This window comes from Benincasa hispida, chromosome 8, assembly GCF_009727055.1.
Source record: "Benincasa hispida cultivar B227 chromosome 8, ASM972705v1, whole genome shotgun sequence".
Lineage (NCBI taxonomy): Eukaryota > Viridiplantae > Streptophyta > Magnoliopsida > Cucurbitales > Cucurbitaceae > Benincasa > Benincasa hispida.
The window spans coordinates 43,610,130-43,621,025 of record NC_052356.1 but is presented as its reverse complement, the minus strand read 5'-3'; the positions used below and the strand labels follow the sequence as shown (position 1 = coordinate 43,621,025).

Here is a 10,896-nt window from a genome sequence, read left to right as displayed (position 1 = left end):
AAGTTTCTCATCACAATTATACACACATTTTATATATCATTTATCATTCGTTGCTAGATCGAGAGAAAATGGGGAAAAAGTACATCAAAGTACATACAAAAACAATCCGAAGCAAAGATATACATATATATAATATACAAACAAGATTGAAAGACCAAAACTTTTTTATAAGGCTCTTGCAAAACTAGTCGTCCTCGATTTCGGCGGAGTGTATGGAAGGTGGGTACATTACATTCTTGGCTCCGGTGATATCCACCGTCTTCTTGCTCGGCGCCTCCGCGGCAGAGGTTCCCGGCCTCGTGTACACAAATATACGGTAACACCACTCCAACACCTCCGGGCAAAACACTTTCAGGTAATACAGGCCATTGTACCAAGACGGCTCTGTCAAGTACCGGTCGCCACGGCACGCACTCCTCACAATGGCCTTTGCACACGCCTCGACCGTCTCAACCGGAATCGCACCAATCAGAGCCTGCCATGAATGCCATGCCATCAATTATCCCAAGTAACAGAGAGACAGAGAAACGGAGATGAGAAATTACATGCTTACATCTCTAACATCCTGATGAACTTCTATTGTACCTTGAGAATACAAGGCCTTGCCTTTAGTTAATTCAGATTCAACAAAACCAGGCGTTACAATTGTGATCCCAATTTCAGGAGCTAATTCCACTCTCAATGTCTCAAACATGCTCCTAAGTGCAGCCTTGGTTGCCTGAAAAAACAGAGCATAAAACCAAATCAAACAAAATTATACCCATAAAACAGAGGGAGACAACAAAGACTTGCATTGTAAACGCTCATTCTGGGAGCCGACAACCATGCCGCAGTTGAAGAAAGGACTATGATCTTCCCTCTGCTGTTCCTCAGATACGGAATTGCAAATCGGGTCGTATAAACCGACCCCCAGTAATTCGTGTCCTGTAACCAGAAATTAAACGTTTAGAATTAAATTTGAATTGCTTTTGGGGTTCGCTATTTCTGTTATTTGTTACCATTATTTGATTGAAAGAAGTGATGTCTTTGATTTCTTCAAACAGGGTCATGTTGGCGATGCCTGCATTGTTCACTAAATGATCCACTGCAATCGAGCACAAAATGGAAGTAAAGGTATCAAGAAATCCAATGGTAATATGTTTTGATTGAAAGGTGGATTGGTTGTGTTTACGTTGGCCAAAGTGATTTATCGTGACGTCGATGATTCGTCGACAATCTTGGAGGTTGGAAATGTCGGCTGGAATAGTAATAACATCAGGGGAGCCATAGTAGCGAGCTGTATTGGCAACTTCTTCAAGTGGGGTCTCTCGTCTATCTACAAGAGCTAATTGAGCTCCTCTATTTGCGTACTCGTAAGCCAAATGCTGCATTCAGTACAAAGTACAAACACCAAATCTCATCCTTACAGACCATTGATCTTGTCTTCATTTTCAAGACCACCAATTAGAGCTGTGGGTGTTTGTTACTCATCGGTGCTTGTTTCATCAAAGTAAATATTCTAGCTATTGACATTTCTAATGACCAGGTGCATGCTTCCTTTTCCTTTACCTAATTCATCACATGACAATTTTCTATTCGACAACGGTCTAAGTTGCTACGTTTTTCTCTTTCGAAAATATAACAAATTTTACACTAAAAGAAGTCGCCACAATACTGTTGACAATTTTGCATCATTTGTTTCATCTGGTAAAATAACTCAAATTTGTATCCATCCGCATCTAATCTTAAATCGCCAAAAAAAGACATTAGTTACTGTAATCTGTGAGGTGATAGATGGGGTAGTTTACATTTAATTGTCTTAATTCATAGCAACTAAAGGAAGAAGTTTGTTAATTACCTCGCCGATGCCGGAGGAGGCGCCGGTGATGAGAACGACTTTCCCGGTGATATCTTCGCTGAAAACTGTTCTAACGAAAGAAAGGAAATACTTGAAAAACACGAACGCCGGCAAGAGAAATCCGAGAGAGACGAAAGTGATGGGCGGAGCCACTAAATTCAGGAAGCTCTGAATCAACTCCATTCCTAAATTACTCTTTCTTCCAAAAAACAGAAACAACAATCAGAACAAAATAACGCAATTCACTATCAGATCCTCTTATAACTTATAACCAAACCAATAAATTCCAAATTTTTCTTTTTTTCTTTTTTTCTTTTTTTCTTTTTTTTCCCAACAAGAAAGAGTCGTGGCATTTTCCAAACTGCATGAGCTACACACGTGCCGATCAGAAATCACATTTTTCAATTTTGCTTCCCCTGTTTCGGTACTTTTATGTTATCGTTTCCATTGACACGATTCACTCAAAATTGGCTGTCTTTTTCATACTCATCCACAACTCACTACAAAAAAAAGTTTAAGGGTTTTCATTTGATTTAACCGATATGTCGTTTTACTCTGCTCTATCAACAACAAAGTTTTCATTTAATAAGTATAGATATGAACAAATCATTACATGGTAATTAGTAAGGCAATGGAATGACTTCCATGGTTACCAAAGAAGCTAGTAAATTACAAAAGGCTTATAAACTTTCTTTCTATATCTTTTCTTCATCGTCGCCAATTCACAACAATACGCAACCATCATAGCTTCAACCTTCCTCTGCATATTGACTCTGGCAATGAAATCATCAGCCCTTTGACTCAATTCCTCGGAATTGACCGATTCCATCTCCCATTCCTCCTTCCCATCAAAGCTCTCAGAACCCCTCTTTTCATCCCCTTCACTAATCGAAGTCTCTCGAAAACCCACCTCGTAAAAACATACATCAGTACAAAAAGGATCCGGAGTTTTTGAGGAAAAAATTTTGGATTCTCCGATGAGAAGGACGACGATGAGATTTCCGAGGATGAAAACGCAGGTGGGAGTGGGAAAATTTATTGGGTAATTCGAGGGTTGAGAGAGAGAAGAGAGAAAAACAGAGAGAAGAGAGGTAGGAGGGAGGAGAAAGGGAATAATCCATAAGAGACTACAAAACAGAGCTGTAAGAAAACAGAGGAGGAGGCTGTTGATGATAATATTATTTACAGGGGAATAGTTTGATTTTATTGAAGATTTTGTTACGATCTTTGTAAGACCCATTGGATATTTTTAAAAATGTATAGGAAATTTTGGAAGAAGGAAGAAGATGGAAGAGATTAAGGCTTCCATATCTTGAGGGAAAATTGGGCGATGCCCTCCAATTTATATAATCCATGAATGCCATTGTGATACTGAGTGTGGAACTGCAGAATTTAGCAATTGTGGAAATAGTTATTAATCTATTTTTAAAAAAATTGTATTTTTTAAATTTGCAAAATTGTAAGGTGTGTTTAGTTTATTTTAAGACATAAACTTACTGGCTTGACTTTTTAAGTTTTTTATTCATTATATATATGTGTGTATATATATTTAAAAAAAAGGGACATTGGCTTGACTTTATGAAAAGTAATAACACGTAAGTTAAATCAAAATTTCAGACCGCAAACTTATTTTATACTTCAATTTAAAATTCAAATTAATTTAATCTAAGGCGTCGATATTTTTATTAAATTCATGGGTTTTTTATTATAAACAAAGTTGAAAATGGGAGTTCAATTGAATGTTTATGGACTACATATATACAAGCTTCAAAATTTAAAAACTAAACCTAGGAATATAGCTCAATGATGGAAAATGAATATGATTTAATAATAATTAATATATGCTACTTTTTTTTTAGATTAGAGGTTTAAGTATTCATACCTTGTTTGTTGTAATAAAAGTATATTGATTAAAAAGATCAAAGAGTAAATGTTCAATTGTTCACACACTATGTAATGACTCATCCATTATTTTACTTAGAATAAAGTTATATTAACACATATCGGTGTTTATTAGTAACAAAATCAATCCAAAAAATGGTGAAACTCAACCCCATCTTGCTCTTGAATCCATCTCAACCCCCAATTTTGTTTAGCCCAACAAGCATAATGAGTTAGACGCAGTTGCAAAGATAACATTTAGGTTTAAAATATGAGCAGATATAACATAATATAAAAATATTTATAAATATGACAAAATTTAGATTCAACTCTTGAAATCTTTCGGTGATAGACTATATCACTTATAGGAAGAGTCTATTAGTGATAGAGACTATCATTGATAGATTTTACTATATTTATGATTCTTTAAATATGTTTTTATAAAGTACCCATTGCAATTATCCAATGGGTTAAACTTGAGTGCAAGTACCAAGTTGAGCATGAAGTTTGGGTTGAGCCAAGTTAATGAATGAAATACAAGCATGAGTATTGGATAAGTGTGAAGGTTCGGATTTGAAATTTGTATGGAAATATCTATTTCACGTTAACAATGTTACAAACAATGCTAAACATTCCACAAAGTAATTTCCAAAAAATAAGCAACATATAAAAAGAAACACCAAAGATTAATAACCCAGTTCGATATATACCACATCCATCTCGGGGCAGTATGTCCAGGAAAGATAACTTCACTAATATAAATAGTAAGCAATTAAAACGTAGTACTTATCAATAATAGTAACACAACTATAGTGACTCCCAAATAGCTCAATTACTCAACCTTTTACTTAGGCTCTCCTAGGTATGAAACTCTTTCTCACAGTAACTTAGGCTCCTCTAAGTTGTAGTATTAGTGAAGAATGTCTTAAGTTCCTCCTAAGATATAGACTTCCTCCCTGCTAGTCTGAAGCTCACCTCAAGTCTATGACTTCTTCTCACTTGATCTTTATCTTTCCCTTTTAGAGCAAAGTCTCCTTCGCTTGAATAGCCTAAGCTCCTTTAAGCTTGAGAATCCCTTCTCAGATAAAACACACTTCTAATGTAGTGAATAATTTGGAGTATATCCCTAAACAACATAACTACTTCTTTTCTTCCAATGATGATCACTCTGCTCACAACCAAATACAACTCACAATACAAGAACTCTAATATTCTTTTCACATAAAACAACCAACCCTAAGCGAAGGACTAAGAGTTTTTTAAATATGCACAATGGACAAATAGATGAGCAATACTAACTTTCAAAACAGTCGTGCACAAAGAAGGAAAGAAATTTGCAAAAGTACTACTCATAAGAAATTTCGAAAAGGAAAGTATTTTTGCATAATAGCATTTCCAGAAAACATCCTTTTGTCAAAAAACCACCAATGTAGAGACATCTCAAATAATATTTGTGAAACATAAACAAATATTACCAACACATAATATCTAATCGGATCAAGTCCTATCATGACTTTAAGTCACATTAACTCAAGAAGAGTATGATGAATCAATGGTAATCTGAAACAACAATGATGAATCGAGAAGGAAAATACTAGTTCAAGGATTTTAGAGTTATTAAACGAAGACGAAAGGAGAACAATCGGAATTTGACGAAGAAGAGTTCTAATATTAATCTATACTTCGCTCAAGTGCATCTAGTCCAGTATTCACATTCAATTCAAGTATTCACTCCAAAAATAAAATGATTATGAAACAGAGACAAGTAAAAGAAATTAATTCTTAATTTTTTTAATTATATCCTATTGATATGTTGTGCTTTTAGGAATTGATATATATAACTTGTAAAATGGAGGTTAAAGTGATTTGTGATTATCTCTAAAAATTATTTGTTAAATAATCACATGCATGCCTACTTTACCTAATTCCTTTAAAGATATTAGAATATATCTTTATTTTCTCTAAAGCATGAGTAATGGAATCTGATTGGGAACTAAAGGTAGTTATTCAAATTACACTAAATAAACTTTGTTAAAAAATCTTTATTAAATGTGGAAATAATCGACACCGAAAGAAGAGAGAAAATGACTTGAAGAAAAAAAAATTAATGTAAAAATACAAATACAAAAGAATTAAAAACGTTGGATAGAAGAAAATCTTAAATACAGAAGAAATACGATTAAATTGTTCGTTTTAATGCTGCAAGTAAGTATGGTTTTAAAATTCAATAAATATAATATTAAAATTTTATATTTGTTAGATTTTATGATAGATATAAGGTAGACCAGAGCTTATCAATTAAGTTAGAGAAGAAAAAGAATTGCATTGCACAAATAAAAGGAAGAAAAAAAGATTAACTATATGACATGGCTTAACTACTTTCTTTATGTTTCAACCTTTATATTTTGATCACAAAGGGTTTTACGTTTGAGGTAAAGGTTTACAAATAAGATACTACTTTATAAATGGAATGTTCATTTGCATATTTAAGTGATCCACCCATTAAGGAAAAGATGATAGCTTTACATTTTTATTTATATGAATAAGATGCAACTTTAATTTGAGACACTTCCATTTCAATGTGTATGCAAGTCAATTTCTAGGAAAGGAATAGATTCTAAAGTTATGTGCCCTTCCTTAAAAAAAAATTATATTATATATTTCATTGTTGTTATGCATTTTCGAGCTCCTTTACTTAGTTTAGAGTTATAGCTAGTAATATTGTCTCGGTTTGTTAATCTTTTTTTATTTAAATTATTCTGATTTCTTATTTAAATAATGTTTTGGAATAAGATAGTTCATTCTTCACTATCATTAGTTGGACTCTTAATCTCTATTTGATAATAATTTCTTTTTAGTTGATTTTGTTAGAATAACTGAAGGAGTACGAGGCAATCAACCCAAAAATCTAATGAATTTAGGTCATTTTTTAAGACAATTTTGCTTCCTCTAAAGGTACAATTATCTCTCAAAATAAGACAGATTACTAACATGTGAATACAAGACTCAACACAAATTCAAGTATTTAAGTAATTGTATTGAGAGGAGAAATGTAACGACCCGTCCTTTCAAGTACTCTGACAAAGGCCGTTACGACTAAATACACATTTAAAACCCAAATATTTTGTTCAAAAAAATTCATTAAAACAATAAGGATAGTTTTTCCAAAATAAACTCGAAAACAAATAAATAATAAATTAATAAAACTTTTATTCGGGGTCCCCTAAAAAATAATATTCATAAAGAAAACATTCAAAACGTTAAAATTTGCTGTCTCACATTAAATTCTAGTTTTAAAACATTCAAATGACAAAAACATAGACTGTGCGAAAGCTATTTCTCTCGTCATATGGCTCCGTCATGGGTCCTGACTGTCACTCGCCAACCTGTTCCTGTCATTCCTTGAAAACATAAAGGAATAAAAGATTAGTATAACAATACCTAGTAAGTGATCCCATTACCGGGATTAGGCTGTCCATTCACATGCAGTTAATGCTTATGGTTAGTGGAACTTTCATGGTGAAGTTGTTCCTGAATAGCTAACTAAAGGGATAACCTGACTCACCTTAACTTGCATGTCTAGTGGCCTTGTGGCATACCGTCAATCATGGGAAAAGAACCATAATCGTGTACCGGTCGGTTCACGCATGTCTAATGGCCTAAAGGCACACCGTCAATCATGGGAAAACAAACATGAACATGAACTTATCGATTCATGCATGTCTAGCAGCCCGAAGGTGGATCAGGCTATGCATCCACAAGCAGAGAGGCTTAAACAACTACAACTGTTTCAAATAATGAAAAGAAACCAAATGACATATTGTCTTGCCTTGATCTACATGTCTAGTGGCCTGATGGCACACCATCAAATATGGAAAAGTAACATGAACGCGAACCTATCAATTCGTGCATGTCTAGCGGCCCGAAAGTACACTGTCAAGCATGGAAAAGTAACATGAACGTGAACTTATTGATTCACGCATGTCTAGCGGCCCGAAAGCACACCGTCAAACATGGAAAAGTAACATGAATGTGAACCTATCAATTCACGCATGTCTAGCAGCCTGAAGGCACACCGTCAAACATGAAACTAGACCCGTCGATCCTCTGAAATAAAACATGCATCAAGGCGAGATGGTAAACTGTCCTATTAGTCTAATCATGCATCACATACATAATTTCAGTACTGTTTCCGCCGCACAAACCATAACATAACATGGAAGTTCAAACATGCTCATAATACATATAACTATCATGCAATAAGTATATCACAAAGACAAAATAATGCTTCTAAAATCATTAATTAACTTTGTAAATCTAATCTAGGCCGCCTGGTACGAAGGTACCGGTAATAGTACTACTTACCTCAAATTAAGTCAAGGACAGTTATCTCAACAACCAATTCCAACAATTTACTTAAACTAAAACTAACGGAAGGACTGAACGATTGTAAATCCTGCTAGAAAGCACGCCATTGATCTCCAAACTTCGAATAGTAAATGTTCAAAAACTCGTTTCCCTTGTTGGATAGTGACCCGAAATGCTCCCAAACTTCAATCTAAAAGCAAAACGTAAAGGATATCAACCAATTTGGGCCAAAAGCTAATGGATGGTCAAGAACCTCCAAGAATTCTAAAACTTACCCAAAATATCAATTTCGGTGACAATGATATCAGCAGTGGTGACAACCATAGATAGGCAGCGGGTGTTGTTATCGGACGACATAAATTGTTTAGGCTAGCGGCTGGTAGTGGGAGTCTTGTATGAGGAGGGTTTGCGAGAGTGAGAGAGAGAAGGGGAATTTCTAGTTTTACAGATTTTATTCACCAGCTATTACGAATAAACTAGAGCTTCAAACAACGGTCTAACCGTTCAAAATGGAACTCTATATGTCTCGAACAGACTGACCAAATTTGAGCACGATCCAACAGTTCAAACTCCGGCAATCGATAATTTTGTGGAAGCTGTTACTGAAAAATCGAATTGTTTTCTCCCTGATTTTTGGTTTCTTTTCAACCCTATTTAATTTCGAAAAATCTCAATTCTTTTATTTTTTTTCAAATAAAATATTTTATAACAATATATCAAAAATTTCCAAAGATTCTATTAAATTAATAAATCAATTAACTTTTCAAATTGTCTTAGTTTAGGCTTCAAAAACCAAAATTAAATGGCATAAGATCCATCAATTTGATACAAATTAAATCCTTCCAAATATTTAAATCAATTCAAAACCACATGAAATTAATTATCTCCTTGATTTTTTTTTTTAAGTTACCCTAAAATCCAAAATCAAAGGGAAGCAAAATTCAATATTTTCAAGATAATTAGTTCGAATATCTAATCAATTAAATTCAATTTAACTAATAAAAGTTTTACAATTATTTCAATTTAATCTCAATTTCCTAAATGAAAGGGAAATTTAAACTCAATAATTTTATATAATTAATTTAAATTTTCCTGAAATTTGGAATGTTTCAAGAAAGAAGTTTTGTATTTTTGTGTGTATTAAAATTAATAAAGAAACTACATATTTATATACTATTTATGATTATTCAAATAGTCACAACTCTGTGTCTTTTGATAAAAGACATATCATTTCATTTAAAGATTATGTCATTTACCAAAATACACTCTCTCATGTGGTTTTCTAAATTAAAAATAATAATAATTTTATTCATAATTTTCAATTGATTTTGTTTCTAAAAGAAATCGAATTGTAGTTCTAAGAACTCGTAGTTTTCTTGCTCATGATAGTGGTGATGCGTGGCCACCTCTTGCTAGCCACCATTACTGCATTTATTAATTTCACTTCTTTTCCTTTTCTTTATTTTTTTTTTAAAAAAAAGTCACTTTTTTTCCCTTTTTTTGTGTGTTTTTCCCCCTTAAAATTCACGTTATTTCGTTCCACTTTATTAAATATAAATATTGAGCCCATTATGGAATTCGATTTTTTAAAAGCGAAAATAAAAGACAAATAAGAAAGAAACTTGAGAAGCTTCTCCTTTTAAAAAACAAAAAATCAAAATTTGCTTTTAATAAAGCTACTAAGATTTGCGCATTCTCTCTAACAAATGTATAATATAATATATGATCCTCCACTCACATAAATTAAAGTTGCTTATCCAACTTGTCATTAGTTTATTATTTATTATTGTCTAATTAGAGATTAATAATTTTAAAAGGGGAAAAAAACAACCAAGGGGTTAATTGGATAAAAAGGGCTGTTTTAAAAAAAAAATGGGAGAAAGGGGTTGCTTCAAAATTATTTAGAGAAATGGGTTTTTTTTTTTTTTTTGTCTTTTAATGCATAAAAGGGATGTTCGTGAATTTGGTTAGATTAGGTTGAAAAACTTTTTAGACCTAACTCAATTATCCGGGTTGTAAATTTCTTCAACCTAAATAACCCTCATTAAAAAATGAACCGAACCCAATCCAACCATGAAACATTTGGATTGGGTTGGTTCAGGTTACTCAAGTCATTTATTTAAATTGTTATAAAAGGAAGTAAAATGTTAATACGTAAAAATTCGATATAACTATTTTTATATATGAATTAAGATTAACAACTCAATTTCAATTTATATAATGTATAATCTTTTTTCAAAGTGCAAAAAAATTATTTTTAAGAGTTGTTAAAAAATAAATTATCCAAAAAATGATAAAATTAAAGAAAACTAAAATAAATATATGTATGTCTAATTGTACATAAGCAAAAAAAAAAAATACATTTTAAAGTTAATAATAAGTTCGGTTGGTTTGAGTTATTTTAGGTGACCTATGAACCAACCCAACCAATAAAATTTTCATTTAATTGAATCCAACCCCAGACAAGCCGATCGGATTGAGTTAGATTGATCATTTTTTTTCGAGTCATCACGTTTTTTTAACACCACTAAATACATTTTCCCTTTTTATTTTTTTTTTATTTTTTTTCATTTTTCATCTTTTCCCATTAACTACCGTTAGACCGTTACCGTTTCTTTTTTCTTTTTTCTTTTTTTCTAAAGTTCTTTTGTTTACTTCTTTTCCTTTTAAACTATTTTTTCATTCTACTCAGATGGTCAAAGGTTGTTTTTCTATCTAAAGAATAAGTTTCTAAATTTTGAATCTAATTTCTATTTAATTGATATGTTTCAAAATATTATATTTTTAGTTATTTAATTTTGAGTAAATTT

The 10,896-nt window shown here is 32.4% G+C and overlaps 1 protein-coding gene across 2 annotated transcripts; it reads right to left on the bottom strand.

Moving 5' to 3' along the window:
- Positions 1–3,191, bottom strand: LOC120082640 (11-beta-hydroxysteroid dehydrogenase A-like). 2 transcript variants are annotated; one of them, XM_039037892.1, is made up of 6 exons: positions 1,838–3,187; positions 1,172–1,364; positions 999–1,084; positions 793–924; positions 554–718; positions 2–475 (listed from the first exon to the last, which is right to left on the bottom strand). In XM_039037892.1, exons 1-6 carry the CDS (start codon positions 2,018–2,020, stop codon positions 185–187), a joined length of 1,050 nt encoding a protein of 349 aa, XP_038893820.1. In that variant the 5' UTR covers positions 2,021–3,187; the 3' UTR covers positions 2–184. The 2 variants fall into 2 exon arrangements, with proteins under 2 accessions (XP_038893819.1, XP_038893820.1); XM_039037891.1 differs by having other exon boundaries at positions 1–475; positions 999–1,364; positions 1,838–3,191.
- Between the last annotated feature and the right edge of the window lie 7,705 nt (positions 3,192–10,896).

Excerpts from the sequence above, each read along its gene's own strand:
- LOC120082640 (XM_039037891.1), bottom strand. The coding sequence starts at position 2,020 with ATGGAGTTGATTCAGAGCTTCCTGAATTTAGTGGCTCCGCCCATCACT. Across the intron at positions 925-998 it reads CTTCTTTCAATCAAATAATG|GACACGAATTACTGGGGGTC; the intron begins GTAACAAATAAC and ends TTCTGGTTACAG. Across the intron at positions 476-553 it reads TTCATCAGGATGTTAGAGAT|GCTCTGATTGGTGCGATTCC; the intron begins GTAAGCATGTAA and ends CATTCATGGCAG.